At 41.3% G+C, this 18,800-nt stretch overlaps 1 protein-coding gene across 1 annotated transcript; it reads left to right on the top strand.

The window, feature by feature from the left end:
* Positions 1-17,674: 17,674 nt before the first annotated feature.
* On the top strand, positions 17,675-18,517 carry LOC107766999 (uncharacterized). The gene is made up of 2 exons (XM_016585919.1): positions 17,675-17,980; positions 18,134-18,517. Exons 1-2 carry the CDS (start codon positions 17,675-17,677, stop codon positions 18,515-18,517), a joined length of 690 nt encoding a protein of 229 aa, XP_016441405.1.
* Positions 18,518-18,800: the final 283 nt, after the last annotated feature.

Here is an 18,800-nt window from a genome sequence, read left to right as displayed (position 1 = left end):
TGGTGCACAAGCAAATCCGAATTGTCGATCACCAACAACTCCTGAATATTCATGTCGACTGCCATGTTGAGCCCTAGTATGCAGGCTTCATATTTCGCCATGTTGTTGGTGCAGGGAAATCTGAGTTTAGCAGATACGGGATAATGCTGACCTGTTTTTGACACCAAAACTACTCTAATGCCCACTCCTTTGAAATTTGCGGCTCCATCAAAGAACATCCTCCAACAGTCATATGCTTCAGTAATGTCTTCTCCTAGAATGATACTTCTTCATCAGGAAAATACGTTTTCAAGGGTTTGTATTCTCCTCCCACCGGATTTTCAGTGAGGTGATCTGCCAATGCTTGTCCCTTGACCGCCTTTTAAGTTACGTAGACGATGTCAAAATCACTCAGTAATATCTGCCATTTAGCCAACTTCCCCATAGGCATGGGCTTCTGAAATATGTACTTTAGAGGATCCATCCTAGATATGAGGTATGTAGTGTATGCACATAAATAATGCCTCAATTTTTGGGCTGTCTAGGTCAAAGCACAACAGGTGCGTTCAAGTAGAGAATATCGTGCTTCATAAGGTGTGAATTTCTTACTCAGGTAATATATGGCTTGCTCCTTTCTTCCTGTCTCATCATGTTGTCCCAAAACACATCTGAAGGCTCCATCTAACATGGACAGATAAAGTAGCAAAGGTCGTCCCAGTTCTAGCGGGACCAGAACTGGCGGTGTAGATAGGTATTCCTTGATCTTGTCAAAAGCTTTATAACAATCCTCTATCCAACTTGTTTCAGAATCTTTCCTCAGCATCTTGAAGATGGGTTCACATATGACTATGGACTGTGCTATGAATCGACTGATTTAGTTGAGCCGCCCCAGGAAGCTCATTACGTCCTTCTTGCTTTTGGGTGGTGGCAGCTCCTGAATAGCTTTGACTTTAGTCGGATCTAGTTTGATCCCTCGGAGAATGACAATGAATCCCAATAACTTTCCTGCAGGAACCCCGAATGCACACTTTGCAGGGTTCAGCTTCAAATTGTACCTCTTGAGCATATCAAATTTCCTCTGGTCTACTATGTGATCTACGTCCCTCTTTGGTTTGATGATGATGTCGTCCACATATACCTCTATTTCTTTGTGTATCATATCATGGAAAATGGTTCTCATGGCTCTCATATAAGTGGCCCCAGCATTCTTTAGACCGAATGGCATCATCTTGTAACATTATACACCCCAAGGCATAATAAAAGCTGTCTTTTCGGCGTCTTCTTCATCCATACAGATCTGATGATAACATGCAAAGCAATCTACAAAGGATTGGAGTTCATTCTTGGCACAATTATAGATCAGGATGTGCATATTTGGCTGCAGGAAATAGTCTTTGAGACTTGCTCTGTTTAAATCCCGATAATTGACACATACCCTGACTTCCTGTCCATCTTCGAAACTGGCATAATATTAGCTAACCATGTTGGGTACTCAACCACCCTGAGAACTTTGGCTCTGCTTGGTAACCTCCTCCTTGATCTTCAAACTCATGTCTGGTTTGAATTTTTTGAGTTACTGCTTGATTGGCGGGCACATGGGATTGGTAGGCAACTTGTGATCTACTATATATGTGCTCAAACCGGTCATATCGTCATACGACCATGCAAAGATATCCTCATATTCCTTTAGAAAACGGATGTACTCTTCCTTCTCTGTTGGTGACAAATGAATGCTGATGCGGGTCTCTTTGTCTCCCAAATTTACTGCTTCTGTTTCGTCCAAGTTGGATTTAGGCTTGTTCTCAAAATTCTCAACTTCTCTTACAATTTCCTCGGGGATCTCATCTTCTTCCTCTGAGTCACTATTCTCATGTTGCGTTGCCTCATTACATGTCACAGTCACTGGTTCATCAGGAAAAGTAATAATAACACCAGAGACTCGGTGGGCTCGGGATGGTGTGACGGTCCAATTTTTTAGAATAGCTCCCTTTGCCACGGTCTGAATAAAGAGGCCTTCTTCCTCCTCCTTCTCAATTATGGCACAACAATCCATGTCCTCGTCTTCAAGAACAGATCCTTCAGCCCAGCTGGTGCTTCTTCCTCTGCTTTTTGTGTTGCTTGGAGGAGGAGGAGGTGGAGGACCTATGGATCTAGTATGATATGCTGATGAGGCCAGTATGGATGAACCAACCTATGGGGATGGGAATAATAATAATAATAATAATAATAATAATAATAATAATAATAAACAAACAAAAGGTAACAAGTTAGTGGTATTTAAACACATATAGTGCGAGATATAAATTCGTATCCTAATTTAGGAGCCTCGTTGTGCCCGAGGTAGGCCCAACTATAAATAAATTTGGAGAACTTAAAATGCCAATAAATGCTTCATTTCATAATATAATAATAGATGAATCCAAAAACGACACTAACATAATGAAAAAAACAAGTCAATATTGGCACTTGGCCTTATTACATTTTAAGAAAAGCAAGTAAATCTAATCTATTTGGTCCCAGAAGGACCTTCCCCAGATTCGATCTTCTGGACTCTATCAAATAGATCTCACAGCTCGTGCAGTCCCAGCAGCAAGTAGGCTCGAGCCAGATGTCCTCCCTCGGCTCCTTCAGTATTCTGACAGTTTTTAATCCTTTTTTTGTCTTTGCCCTCTAGTTCCACTATTCCTCGCTCCAGGTATTCCAGTTTTCTGTTGGAAGTGACTGCCATCTCTTTCCATTCCTCGATCAACCTCACGTTTCTCTCATGTATCTCCCGATGCTCATTCTCAGAGTCGTGGACTCTCTTGCGCAGCCTGTTGTACTTGACTTAGGCTTTAGCTTCCTCGTCTATGGTTATGTTCCCTCGACCAGTCCCCTGTGTCACCGCTCCTTTTAGATTGTCCTCCAACCATGCAGGGTAGAGAGGCTCTCACCCCGCAAGATATCTATCTGGCTCGACAGTGCTTTTCTCCACAATGATTTTACAGTGCCACATGTGTTGAGCTTGGCACTTGTAAGGTATGCCATCATCTTGGAAATCTACCCTGAAATGACTCATCTTGACGACCCTTGGTACAACCTTCTTTCTGCGTACTTGCCTCATAACTAGTATAGGAACATATGGATTTATCCCTCTCAACCCGATCAATACCAAATGCGGAGCATCCCTGGACCTGATAATGAACTCGTCCGTTGGAAACCATTCAACCATCCACTGCACCTGTTCCTCGGTCAGATTGTCAAAGAACTCTACTCATTTGCTGGCACTTTCCGGCTGAGCAAATCTATCTGGAATGTAGGTCATCTGCTTAGGGTGATGGAAAGCGATGTGGTCGTTCCAAGCCCTTCGCGGAAATTCTTGGCGATAGCGACCCTTTTGGAGATACTCCAACAACCATAACTATAGCAGCAAGTTGCAACCCTCGAAATGTTGGACCCTCTTTGACAGCGCTCCAGGGACCTATAGATATCAGTTATGATCATGGGGAATATGGTATACGTCTGCCCATTAATCCCCTCCATCAGAGTTTTGGCGACCATGGCCAACATGGTGTGGATTCTTCCCTTTTTCATTGGAAACACTATCATCCCCAGAAAGAACACGATGAACACCAACACTCTGCGGTGGATGTGACCTAGTGAAGTGAGGACGATCTCATCATGATAAGTGCGGAAGGACTTGCTATGGCCATACCCCTCGTAGAGATATTCGAAAGGTATGTAGGAGTCCTTCCGGCACACTAAGTCGACATTCTTTTTCAGTCCTATCATTTTCAAAAACTCCCTGCCTGTACGGTTTTCTAGTACCAAAAGCCCGGGACTGTCCCAAGTCAACCCGGCAAGTCCTCCTATTTCCTCTAGGAGCGATGTCATTTCTATGTCACCGAATCAGAACACGGATCTTTCACTATCCCAAAATAGGGTGGCAACCTCGATCAGTTTCTTGTTTGGTTCGATATCTAGCAGGGAAGGCAAATTACCCAGGTACTTTTTCACATACTTCTTGTCACTTGAGGAAAGATCTTCCCACCAATTTAGCAACAATGGAGGGATATTGCTAACCATACCGAATCTGGGGACTTCTTCCCTCATTTTCTGCAAAACAAAAGGGTTAGGACTTACCCCCACCGGACTCGACTACTTATACATTTGCGATCAGCATATCGACATTTAGTCCTCCAAATTAATGCACAGAATGTGATTGCATCCGTTGGGATTATTGAAAACCCGATGGACTTTGGATAAGGCTTATCTTAAAGGAACATTATGTGGACAACATAACTGATCCAACTAGGTTTGACCATGATGCATGCACAATTTAAACAGAGTAAGGTTTCTATGGGTTTTATACTGGTACCCTCAAGCGGACAACTTGAGGGGGAAGGCGCGGAACAATCGACTACACCGCTGATCGACTGGTTTTATCACAAATAAGCCTTTCCGAATTTAAGGGTAACAATTAGGAAGAGCGCAACCACTCATTAAAGCGTTGTTATAGGATTTGAGACGCACGAGTGGAATATGATATGAAGCATGATTTATGCAGCAGTTAATAACATGTAGGCAAGTATTTTCACGTAGGAAAAAATAAATACAATATTTAAATAATTGAAAAGACAATTACATAAAAAGGAAAACAAAGAGACATGTCAGTTTTCAGGGTAATAAAGGAATCATAAACACTTGAAAAAAAACAAAATAGACAATTAAATCCAGATAAGGGAGCAGGGTATGGGATAAGCATGCTTGGACTAATTTGTAAAAACAAGTTCACTATGGTAAGAGCCTAAAGATATCCCCAGCAAAGTCGACATGCTATCGCGCCCCGATTTTCCCATCTCACGGAGGGAGGTCCGGGTTTCGACATTCATGGGGGTGCAATGACTCATTTCCTTTTGGGAATTGGGTATTTGAAAAGTCGCCACCTAACAGATTATGGTGCGTTAGGGCACCTAGAGCAATTAACTCTCGGGTTGGTTTGCATTACGAGAGATTAGGGTAAGGGCTCGAAATAACCTCGAGGGGAAGGTGTTAGTCACCCCTCTTGGTCCAAAATTGTGGGTCCCGACCGAACTTATATTTACAAATTAGTCCATATAAACAAGTAAGTTGTAAAGCTCATTGAACAAGTCAAGTAATAAAGGTTTGAACAAATTATAAAAACAAAGTTTTAAATAAGGAGAGGATTAGGGGTAAGAAGGGGTCCTAGGTTGTTTATCCTATAGGAGCACCCCACGCAATGTCCGGTAAACACTCCTCAATGAGGGGCTACACGTGACATTAATGCGTAGTCATCATATCCCATGTCTACCCTTCCTATCCCCTTATTGGTCATGCAAAGCGAGTGTTTGGTCATTGATTCCTATTGCGTGCTGCTACCCGTCCCTTCTTAATAGTCCTAAAGGGAGTTGGGACCTCTACCTATAGGTAGTTCTAGACGTACCCCTAAGGTCTTAAAGGCAAAACTCTAAGGCGACAGTCAAAAAGCATCTAGGACTTTCACATAATGAGAGCAAGTAAAAGGCTCATAGTTTCCTCTGCAAACAAGCATGCATGCAACATGACTCAACCACAAGTAAGGTCTTTAGTAATCAAAGTCTTAAAGCAACATTTCTAAGTGATTATGCAGAAATAAGCCACTTTCAGATACAAAAGTCATAACATTATTAGCTTCCTAGGATCTCCTTTTTAAAAGCTTATTAGAATTCAGAGACGTCGAGTGATAGAAACAGCTTCAGAGAAATGCAAGTTTTAAAAATTCCCTAAGGCTTGCCTATATGTAGAAATGTGTCTATGTTAATGCAGAAACGGACAAGTTTTCGAAATAGAACCTTTTAATACCTATAGGCAGAATATTTAACGGGATTAAAACAATTATAAAAAGACCTATTTTAGAGAGTTATCGCTTGACAAGGCCAGTTTTAAGAAGTAAACTAGGTGAGATAAAATCGACTCATTAGGATAATTAGATTATCAGACACAATTACGAGTAGAAGTCCCTATAGGCATGGTATCAAGGCGTGTTACTGGTTTCAGACAATTTGCAGTAACTTATTGAATTGGAATTATGTCATATAGGCATGGTATCTATACTTGAATCGATTTAAAACATGATGGCCTGGAACCTGGAAACATGGTTTCTAACATGACAAATGTAGGATTTATGAACATGGTTTATATCTGATGCAAATGACATTGAAAGTGAAAACCTATAAACATGATGTCTATTATGCAAAATGAAATCAGATTCAACAAGAGTCACACCCTATGAACATGTTTTCTATTGAGTAAAGCAGACAGATTTGAAAGTAAAATCCTAAGAGCAGGATTTCTACCCATATTATCCCACGTTTGAAAGGTGACGAGAGTGACCATTGGAGGCTTGGGGTTGGAGTCACACCCTATGAACACGTTTGAAAGAGGTTGGAGTAGTAAACAGAGTTCAAATACTTCAGGATAAGACCACACACAGCAAGTTCACAGAATCTAAATGTATTCAGTAATCACATAGGGGTTAAGGGGTTTGGGGATACACAGACATTACCTATAGACACATGACCCCAGCAGGAGTATTAGAACTGGTATGGACATGCTCAGAGATAGCTTGGCACTGGCATAATCACAAACCAGTCATGAGGAACATAAACACTTAGAGGGGAATAGGGATTTGGGATTCACAAAATGGTAAATGCACCGTAGGTAAATGAAAACAATTGTCCAGACATGCTTGAATCACACAAGGGAATACATGATCTTAAAGGGAGGGGAGTCACACTAGCATGTTTAACTACAAACTCCACAACAAAACCATCAGTAAAAGCAGGCTACAAATAAAAGAAATTGAAATAAGAAAAGAAACATGTTGTTGTTATGGCTGTAAATTAAACTAGGAAATATCAGTGAAGATAGAAGTAAGCAAAATGAAAGAACCAAAGAGCACAGATGATTAGCCTTGGCTTGCAGCCGGCTAATAGTAATAAAATAACACAGAGATTTTAAATACGAGAGGGGTTTTTTGGAAGCCAAGTCTGTCTTGTTTGTGAAAGACTTAGGGTATTTATAGTTGAAAGTAGGTAGTAGAATAAGGTACAAAAACATAGTATATACTAATTTAAGAACTCAGAATCAATCACTTAGAGAATCAAGGAAGTACTTCCTTGAGTTAGGGGAATCAAGGTCAAACGGAAAGATTCAGTACCATATAAGGGGCAAAAGGAGGAATCAGTGCATAATTAAACAAGGAAAGGAGCCAGAGTCCATTAGGCATAAAGTAGTCAATTAGGACCAAATTCAGAAAGACCTAATTAAGGAAAGACTAAGTAAAACCAAGTATCATAGTAAATAAGGTAATAAAATCAGTGAATTCAAACAGACAAGTAGAATTCAAGGGCCTTGAAGGAAAATCTTTCAATTACCAACAGTTAAGGAAAATCAGAATCAATCATGAGGGGTCATGATTCTGCGTGTTTCAACATATAAATAGAGACGAAAGAACAGAAGCATCAAACAAAACAAGGTTAATTATATAGGTAGAAAGAAATAAGAGATGAGCAAGCATAGTCATATAGAGGTGATGTAAGTAGGCTATAGATTCAGCAGGACATATTCGAAGCATGGTGACCACAAGAAATTAACAAGACCAAGGCAAAGAAAGTTATGCTAACACACAGAGCCTAGGAAAAGAGAATCATGGTAACACACGGAACCAAAGTGAAGAAAATCGTGCTCACACATAGAAACATAGTAAGAAAATCAGGCTAACATACAGAAACAAGTAAAGAAAATCATGCTAACTCACAAAAACAAGTAAAGAAAATCTTTTTCAAAAATTAGGGCTTTTAATAGAGTCGAGTTAAAAAGCAGTAGGAACATAAAATCGGTCAAAATAAATAAGGGAAAAAGGTTTAATCACGAAGAAATTGGTCGAACCGGGTATAGAAAGAACTCCGAGAAAACCCTAGTTTTCAAAGAAAGTAAGAACGATTTAGACTAGAGGATCTTTCAGAAGAAAGCTCGAAATACGCAAATCATAGAAGGAAACAGGTTTAAAGCATGAAAATAACACAGATCTGAGAGATGCAGAAGAGAGTTAGGGTTTCAAAAGGACACCTAGGTAGAAATCGAAAGAACCTGTTGTAACTTCATAAATCGTAACACACATGGTGTGATTTTGCCCAAAATCACACCAGAGAAGCCTCGAACAACAGAATCAGAAACCCTAGGTCTGAATCGACATGGCCCAAGACCCTTGAATGCCTTAGAGATGATGAGCGAGGTGATGAGAGTGACCATTGGAGGCTTGGGGTTTAAGAGATAGTAGCCGGAGATGACCGGAAAAGAAAGTGAATGGAGGAGTCTAGGGTTAGGTTTGAGAGAAGAGTGGAGATGAGAGAGCATCTAAAGGCGGCACCTTTGGAAAAGTGACTTAGGGTTAGGGGCCGTTTGAAAATTAAAAAGGAAAGGAATTATTTGGACCGTCGATCTGGGAGATCAACGGTCAAGATTAAAACGGGTAGGTGGGTTCTGAATTTGGGTATGGATTAATAGGGTATGGGTTGGGTGATTTGGGTGTGAAATTGGGCTGGAAAGGGGTCCAAGTTTGGCTATAATTGAAAGCCAAATTTGGTTGTTATTTAAATAGCTAATTTTCCCCTATTTAATTTTTAAAAATAGTCGGTAATTTCTGGAAAATAAATTAAGGTACCAAAATATTTTCAAATACATAATTAACAATTTAAAAATATAGGATCCAATTTTATGCATATAAACATAATTGTATCTAAAGATGGGCTAACATTGCAATTATATGCAATTTAGCTTTAAAAATACCAAATATTGTAAAAAATACATAAAAATTACATTAGCCATATTTTGGCATAAATATAGAAATTAAATAAAAGAATTATCAAAACAATAATTTTTGGAAATAATTATTGGGATTTTTATGGATAAAAGGGGAGAAAATAAATCAATTTAAACCCTTAAAATTATGGAAAAAATAATAAAAACGTTATGCATACTTATATATGCATATATATGCTATTTTGAAGGTATTTATGCATATTTAAAATATATAGGGAAAATTGGGTATCAACACCCGGATGAATGGAATACCGCGACTGTGAGCCTCCTCAAGAATCAACTTACTTAACCCATCTATATTAGGCACACATATCCGGCCCTGCATCCTCAACACTCCATTATACCCAATGGAAATATCTCTGCATCACTATGTTGAACCTTGTCCTTTAGGACAAGCAAATGAGGATCATCATATTGGCTCTCTCTGATGCGATCATATAAGGAAGATCGATAAACCATACAAGCTAGAACCTAACTAGGCTCTGAGACATCTAATCTGATGAACTGCTTGGCCAAGGCCTGAACATAAACTTCAAGAGGCCTCTCACCAACAGGAATGAATGCAAGGCTACCCATACTCACCACCTTTCTACTCAAGGCATCAACCACCATATTAGCCTTCCCCGAATGATACAGAACGGTGATATCATAATCCTTTAGCAGCTCCAACTATCTCTGCTCCCTCAAATTTATATCCTTTTGTTTGAACAAGTGCTGGAGACTCTAATGATCCGTAAATACCTCACAAGACACACCATAGAGATAATGCCTCCAAATCTTCAATGCATGTACGATGGCAGCCAACTCTAATTCTTCTCACGAGGCTTAAACTGTCACGAAGCATAAACAATCACTCTACTATCCTGCATCAAGACACACTCGATATCGATCCAAAAAGCATCACAATACACTGTATAAGATCCTGAAGCTGAAGGCAAAACTAGAATTGGAGCTGTGGTAAAGGCAGTCTTGAGCTTCTGAAAGATCTCCTCACACTCATCTGACCACTTAAAAGGAGAACCCTTTTGGGTCAATTTGGTCAAGGGCGATGCAATAGACGAGAATCCATCCACTAAGTGACCTAATAATCGTCCAAAACCGAGAAAACTCCAAATCTCTGTCGTAGAGGACGGCCTGGGCCAACTCTAAACTGCCTCCATCTTCATCAGATCCACCTGAATCCCCTCACTGGACACCACGTGTCCTATGAACGCAACTGAACTAAGCCAAAACTCACACTTGGAGAACTTGGCATAACGTTGCTCCTCCCTCAACTGCTGCAACACAATCCTCAATTGTTGAGCATGCTCCTCCTGGCTACGAGAGTACACCAAGATATCATCAATGAACATTATGGAAAACAAGTCAAGATAAGGCTAAAATACACTTTTCATCAGATGCATGAATACTTTTAGGGCGTTGGTCAGCCCAAAAGACATCATGAGGAACTCATAATGACCATAACGGGTCCTGAAGGCTATCATTAGAATATCCGAGTCCTGAATCTTCAACTGGTGATACCCAGACCTCAAATCGATCTTGGAGAACACTCTCACTCCTTGAAGCTGGTAAAAAAGATCATCAATGCGCGGAAAAGGATACTTTTTCTTGATTGTAACTTTGTTCAACTGCCTATAATCGATGCACATCCACATAGTACCATCCTTTTTCTTTACAAACAGAACTGGTGCACCCTAAGGCGTCACACTATGCCTAATAAATCCCTTATCAAGAAGCTCTTAAAGCTACTCTTTCAATTCCTTCTACTCAACCGGTTCCATACGATACAAAGGAATAGAAATGGGTTGAGTGCCCGACACCAAGACAATACCAAAGTCGATATCCCTGTCGTGCGGCATGCCTGACAGGTCTGTAGGAAACACATCCGAAAAATCTCGTTCCACCAGAACAGAATCAATAGTAGGGTTATTAGCACCAACATCCCTCACAAAGGCCAAATAAGACAGACATCCCTTCCCAATCATCCGTTGGGCCTTCAAGTATGAAATCACTCTATAGGGAACATAATCCAGGGAACCTCTCCACTCGATCCTTTGCAATCCTAACATCGCCAACGTCACGGTCTTAGTATGACAATCTAGCATAGCATGGCATGGAGATAACCAGTCCATACCCAAGATCATGTCGAAATCAACCATACTAAGTAACAAGAGATCAACTCTAGTCTCCAATCCCCCAATAGTCACTACGCACGATCGATATACATGGTCCACAACAATAGTATCGCCAACTGGCATAGATACATAAAAAGATGAAACTAAGGACTTATGGGGCATATCCAAATAATGAGCAAAATATGATGATACATACAAATTAATAAGTGGAACCAAGGTCAAATAATTCAGAAGCATCCCTGTGGCATAATAAGATAATACCTGTGATCACTTCATCAAAAGCAACAATATCTAGTCGGACAGGAATAGCATAGAATCAGGTCTAACTGCCATCTGATCGACCTCCCCCTCTAGGGCGACCTCTAGCTGCCTGGGCTCCACCTCGAGTTGGCTGGCGAGTGGTGAAGTAACTGGTGCGAAAGTCACAGCCTGACTACTCTGCTACACTAGACCTCCCAGACGACGAGGATATTGGCTCCACCTAGTCCCAAACTCCCCGTACTAGAAGCAACTCCTCGGAGCTAGTGATAGGGACTGAAGGAAGCCTCGAGCACCGAGATAACTGCTAGAAGGAACCGGCATAGATGAACCCTAAACCGATATAGCACGGGATGAACTCCGAGCTGGAATGGCAGTGAGAGATGACTGACCCAGATGAGCACTATATGGACCATGGCTAGATGATGCACCACGGTGAATTGGACGAGTCGTCTGAGCATGCCTATGAGGATGACCCCTGTTGTGGTAAAATTGACCCCCAAAAGGAACACCGCTGAAACCGCCCGATCCACGAGGCCTCTTGGCCTCCCTCTCTCCACGCTCCTGGCTACGAACCATCTTTATCTGCCGAGCAATGTCAACCACCTCATCAAAAGTAGCACCAAACACCCTCTCCTGAGTCATAACCAATTGCATCTGATATATGAGGCCATCAATGAACCTCTTAATCCTCTCCCTATCAGTGGAAACCTACCAAACTGCGTGACGAGCTAACTCAGAAAACCTTATCTCGTACTGCGTCACAGACATGCCCTCTTGACGTAACTGCTCAAACTGTCTGCACAGCTCCTCCATACAACATTACTGCACGAACTTCTCCAAGAAGAGAACGGAGAACTCCTGCCATGTATGTGGTGCTGCACCGACTAGCTTGCTCCTCTCATAAGCCTCCTACCATCTGAAGGCAGCCCCAGTGAACTGAAAAGTAATGAATGAGATCCCACTGGCTTCCAGAATAGCAGTCATGTGAAGAATCCATTGCCACTTATCCAAGAAGCCCTGAGCATTCTCTAACTCAACACCGCTAGATGATGGAGGCTGAAGCGTCCCAAATCTCTCAAGTCTCCTCTACTCATCATCAGTCATAGCGGGAACCACCGGGGCTTAAGCCGCTGTAATCGGCTGGGCTGGTAGTACCTCAGTGTCTAAAGTCCTTGCATCACCTACTCTAGCGTACGGGCAGCGGGAGTCTGAGTACCTCCCCCAGCCTGAGATGTGGCTGTTGCGGCCAGAATAGAGACTACCTGAGAGGTTGGTGCACACAGTCAAAATCTGAGCCAAGGCCTCTTGAAAGCCTGGAATCACAATGGGCACATCTGGTGCCTAGTTTGGTCCTACTGGCTTAGCCACAACTAGAACCTGCTCCTAAACTGGGACAACTGGTAGATCTGTAGGTGTTGCCCTAGCTGATGTACATGTTGCACCTCTTCCCCTACCACAACCTCAGTCTCTCGCGGCCCTAGCTAGTTGTACTGATGGTTGTCCGTCGTGACCAATAGCACGTATACTTTCCATATGTGAGAGAATAAAATACAGAAGTTTAGTTATCGGAATCGATCCGCACGACAAAAATACAAGAATTAAAGTTTCCTAAGGGTTTGGTAGCCTCTCGAAGATAAGTACAGACATCTCTGTACCGATTCACAAGACTCTACTAAACCTGCTCAGGACCCGTGAGACCTATGTAACCTAGCCTCCAATACCAACTTGTCACGACCAAATATCCTAGCCTGTCATGATGGCGGCTAATGTGGTAGTAGGAAAGCCAACACTACGAGATAATTCCCATACCTTTGCCTCGCGAATCGTCCACCAAATTCCCAAATCTAGCCACAAACAGTACGATACAATTAACACGGGCTAAAGGAAACAATTCCATAAGTAAATACTAAGTTATTAATCAAAAGTAAAAAACTGACTCAAAAGCCGGCCCTGGTCCCACGTCTCGAAATTTGATAGAAGTCACAAAACCTGAAAGCACATTCAACCATGAGTCCAACCATACCAAATTTATCAAAATCCGACACCAAATCGCCACCCAAATCCCCAAATCAAACTCTCCAAATCCCTAGTCTCAAACACTCCATTTACACCTTAAATTCACACCAACTAGGTGGGAAATCAATAGGGAAGCAACATTATTGATAAAAAAAATGAGCACAAGGATCTTACCTAAAGAATCCCATCGAAAATCCTCTCAAGAATCGCTAAAACCCGAGCTCAAAATGTTTGAAATGAAGCAAAATCGCGAACCCTTGTATTTAAGTGTTCTACCTAGAACTTCCGGTTCTCCGGAAACTTAACTGCTTCTGTGGCGTAGCAGAAACGAGCATTCACCAGCATCTACGGCTCCTTCGGTTTCTGCGACCCCTTACTCCGCTCTTGTGGACTTGCTTCTGCGAGCATCCAAGCTGCTTCTGCGGAACCCATCTCCCATGCCTCATTCCGCTTCAGCGGTCCACATGATGTATATGCGATCACGCAGGTGCGGAAATTCCCTCGCATCTGCGGCCACTTACACACTCTCCTCCAAACTTGCACCTACGCAACCCAGGCCGCACCTGCGAGAAAAGCTCCACAGGTGCGGTTATACTAGCAGAGTCCAGCTTCAACAATCTCCCAACTTCAACTTTTGATCTGTTAACCATCCGAACCTCGAGAGCTAAACCAGACATACCAACAAATCCTAAAACACGACACGGACTTAGTCGAGCCCTCAAATCACCTCAACCAACATCAAAAACACGAATCACACCCCAATCCAAGGCTATTGAAGCTAAGGAATTCCAACTTCTACAAACGACGCTGAAACCTATTAAAACACGCCCGATTGACTTCAAAATTTGCACACTAGTCACATGTGATACCACAGACCTACTCCCACTCCCGTAACTCCAATCCGACCCCGATATCAAAAAATCACTCCTGGTCAAAAATTTTAAAAATCCAAATGGCTGACCTCTCCACTGCACCTTCACTGAAGCTATGTCCTTTTACCTCAACTTTCAAACCTGCCTATCCAAAATGGCCATCGGCTCCAAATCATAAGTCAGATCACCATCCAATTGAACCGTGCTGAAATCTAAAACATAAGACAGATTGCCGACATACTTCCGGATCATAGAAACATGAAATATTGGAGGCACACTCGACAAACTAGGTTGCAAGGCAAGCTTGTGAGCCACCTCTCCAATCCTCCGAAGTACCTCAAATGGTCCAATATACCGAGGGCTCAACTTTCCCTTCTTCGCGAACCTTATAACACCCTTCATGGGTGAAACCTTGAGCAAAACCTTCTCCTCAACCATGTAAGCAGCATCACGGACCCTCCTATTGACATAACTCTGTCTAGACTGTGCCATGCGAAACCGCTCTTAAATCAATTTAACCTTATCCAAAGCATCCAGAACCAAGTCAGTACCCAATATGCTAGCCTCATCCGATTCAAACCAACCCAATAGAGATCTACACCGTCTCCCAACCTCATATGGAGCCATCTGAATACTCGACTGATAACTATTGTTGTAGGAAAACTCCACGAGCGGCAGAAACTAATCCCATGAATCCCCAAAATCAATAACACAAGCGCGTAGCATGTCCTCCAATATCTAGATAGTGCGCTCTGATTGTCCGTCCATTTGAGAGTGAAATATTGTGCTTAACTCAACCTGGGTGACCAACTCTCAATGCACGACTCTCTAAACTGCAATGTAAACTACGTACCCGATCTGAAATAATGGACACTGGCAAACCATGAAGGCGAACAATCTCTCAAATGTAAATCTCAGCCAACCTCTATGAAGAATAAGTAGTACCAACTAGAACAAAGTGCGTGGACTTGGTCAGCCGATCCACAATCACCCAAATAGCATTGAACTTCCTCGAAGTCCATGGGATACAAACTACAAAATCCATGGTGATTCGCTCCCATTTGCACTCTGGAATCTCTAACCTCTAAAGCAATCCACCCGGTCTATGATGCTCATACTTTACCTGCTGACAGTTAAGGCATCGAAACACAAACCCCACTATATACTTCTTTATTCTCCTCCACTAATAGTGCTGCCTTAAGTCCTGGTACATCTTCGCGACTGACATGCTGTTGAATTTTGTCACTTTTGATACCAATTACATAGCTCGTCTTTCAAAGCATTTTAGTTAATTCATATGATATTTTGGTGTTTTGTAGTGCACGAGACTTGAAGAACCAAAAACATGGAAAAGAAGTTAAAAATCCATAAAAGGACAGAAATGCGGCAGGTGTGCGACCACATAAGTTATCTGCGAATCGCAAACCCACCGCAGACTGAAGTAGTTCTTTTGGGTATTGAAGAGAAGATTATGCGGTCCATTATGTGGTCACATAACACTTTTGCAGACCGCATAACGTCCGTACAATCACAACTGGAAATATGGCTTAACACTTTTGCGATAAAGTCTGTGATCGCATAATTGCTATGCGGACCGAAGAACTGGAATGCGATGGAGAACTGGGCTTCAAGACCTGAAATATGCGATGCTTGTTTCAATTATGCGGACCACATACATGATATGCGACCATTAGGTCGCAAAAGGGCTCTACACGGGCAATTTAGTCCAATCTTGACCCCAACTTTTAGTCCACAATAAATAGAAGCTTTATGACTTTTTTTATTATTTTGTCTTTTGATTCTAGTATGAGTAGCTAGTTTTAAATACTAAGGTAGTGGATCCTAAATGGGTGTAATGTTAAGGTTGTGGACCCTAAATGGGTATAATATTAATGGGTGTTTAAAATTGAATATATATATAATGGTTGGTTGATATTTATTCATTTCTTATGCTTTATTTATTGTTGGTGGTTGCAAATATTGACTTATTCCATTTTACTATATCTTTACTTGAAAAAGTGGGTTAGGGTTTGGTAGAAGTGAATATTAAGAACTCAAGGCTTTAAACCTTGTTTAATAGAATCGTGTATGGAATATGTGGGTTCTACTTGGCATAAATTGGTTATTCTTAATTGCAACTCTTTTATATTTGGAAAAATCATAAAGAGAAAATACTACCCAACTATTGGAAAATATTGGATAGTCATTTAGAAACCATTTGCATATCAAAAAACCTTCCATTAGAAATATATCATATTAACACCGATAGCATTACATTTCATTGATTAGGACACAACCTTGGTTTCCTTAATAAAATTAATTACATTCTCACAATAAAATAGTTATCTTGTTAATTCACAAATATATCATTCTCTTTTTAAGCTAAAGGAGCAGCATTACGACTTAAGTCATGTTTCACACTATTAAAGTAACCTTTTCACACCTATTCTCTGTGGAATTCGATCCCAACCTTGTTGTTATTATATTTGACAGCTGGAGAGGCAAGGAAATGGATCCAAAATCTACCACCTCTAATTCCATTCATTCTTGTCCTGAACTCACCCGAGCTTTCCTAGCTAAATAGTTCCCGCAAAGCAAGAAGTCTGAACTCCGGGATACAATTTTCTTTTTCAAGGTATTATCGAGAGAGAACCTACATGAGGCATGGGATCGATTCAAGCTATTTTTACTCATGTTGCCGAATCATGGTTTTCCGAATACTATCTTGTTGGAGAAATTTCACATGGGCTTGGATCTTGTGAATCAATCTATAGCCAAAAATGTAGTTGATGGATCTTTTATGGATAAAACATTTGCGAGGATCACACAAATCCTTGACAAAATGGCAAAACATAAGCAAGTTTGGCACTCAGAGGACACCACGGGTGGAATTGCATATGGTACTCCTTCCTTGACCAAAATGATTAAGGAGAACCAAGAGAGAGAGATCAAGTAATCCCTGGGCTTGCCACCAACGCTAATGTGTTGACGAAGATGTTCATTGAAAGCCAAACAAAAAAGGTGAACATGGTGGAAGATGTTCAACCCATATTAAATGAGGATTACGAGGAAAAAAATTATGTCAACAACTCTCAAGGAGGTTATCAAAGGCAACCCTACCAAGGTTCAGGACAATAAAATCAATGAGGCCTAACCCGCAAGGGCAAGGAAACCAACAGTGGCGAAATGACCAAGGTAGTTCAAATCAAGGGAATTGGAGTAACAACAACAATAACTTTTCAAATCGGAGATCAAACCCCTATGTTCCACCAATGGGGCAATATTCCAACTATCCAAGTTGGAAGGAAAGTTCTTCAAGTGAGTCCAAGTTGGAAAACATGCTTGAACGAGTATTGCAAAATCAAGAAAGATCCGACACTTCAATGAAGAATATGACCGATCTTGTGGGTTCTCACACCACATCTATTCAAAAGTTGGAGATGCAAATGAGGTCTATCTAGAGAACAAAATTCGAAGCAGAAGAGCACACTCCCAAGTGACACAATAGTGAACCCAAAAGATAGTGGGAGCGGTCCAACTTTTCATTATATGTCAATCACAACTCGGAGTGGGAAAATACTTCAAGGAGAAAATGAACTAGTGGTCGAAGTGGAAGATTCTAAACAAGAAATTGAGACACATGTTGAGGTGCCAATTGTCGTTGAAGCTGAAAAATTCCCAGAAGAAGTGAAAATTCAAGAAGTGAGCCAGGAAGAGGTTAAGGAAAAGATGAAAGAGACACCAAAAAATCTAGCACCAATTCCTGGACCTCATCCTCCTTTTCCTCAAAGACTTGATAGGAAGGTTGATGATATCAAACTTGAGAAGTTCTATGACATTCTCAAGCAATTATCGGTGAATATTCTATTTGTGGAAGCATTTTAAAAAATGTTGGGTTTTTCTAAGTATTTGAAAGACTTGATCACAAAGAAGAAAACCACCAAGAATGAAGTGGTGAATGTGACTCACCGGGTTAGTTCCATCATTGCAACAACCACCGTTCAAAAGAAAGAAGACCCGAGAGCTTTTACCATTCCATGCACTATTGGGTTGCACAATTTTGCAATAGCTCTTTGTGATAACGGGGCTAGCATCAACTTGACCCCTCTTGCTATTTACAGGCAAGCAGGGATAGGTATTCCAATGCCTACAAGTATAAGGTTTCAAATGGTTGATCGTTCAATAAAGAGACCGGTGGGTATTGTTGATGATGTTCTTGTGAAAGTGGGGAAGTTCCTCCTTCCCGCCGACTTTGTGATCCTTGATTGTGCTGTTGACAAAGAAATCCCTATCATTTTGGGGAGACCCTCCAGTGCTACCGGAAGAGCACTTATGGATTCGAAACGAAATGAGATCAAGTTCCGAGTGAATGACAAAGAGGTTACCTTTTAAGCGAGTAAGGGTATGAAGTTGCCATATGCATATAAAAGCATCTCAGTCACTGATGTGGTTGATGAGGTAGAAGATGCAATCGAGATAAAGATGGAAGAAGAATGCCTTGGTGAGGCGTTGGCAGCTATTTTGGTAAATTTTGATGGTAAAGACATGGAGGGGTACATGGAATCGATGAATGCATTAAAAGTACTTGGGTCCTACACTTATGCACCAAAGAAACTTTCTCTTGACTTAGAGAATAGAGTCACTCCTCCCGCCAAGCCTTCAATTATTGAAGCAC

Source organism: Nicotiana tabacum, chromosome 5 (genome assembly GCF_000715075.1).
Source record: "Nicotiana tabacum cultivar K326 chromosome 5, ASM71507v2, whole genome shotgun sequence".
NCBI classification, from domain to species: Eukaryota; Viridiplantae; Streptophyta; class Magnoliopsida; order Solanales; family Solanaceae; genus Nicotiana; species Nicotiana tabacum.
Note: the sequence above shows the minus strand (reverse complement) of the source record. Positions and strands in the feature narration are given on the sequence as shown.

Bases quoted from the DNA above. Each gene is read 5' to 3' on its own strand.
- LOC107766999 (XM_016585919.1), top strand. From the start codon at position 17,675: ATGTCAATCACAACTCGGAGTGGGAAAATACTTCAAGGAGAAAATGAA. The intron at 17,981-18,133 runs GTGAATATTCTA...ACCGTTCAAAAG, and splicing joins ACATTCTCAAGCAATTATCG to AAAGAAGACCCGAGAGCTTT.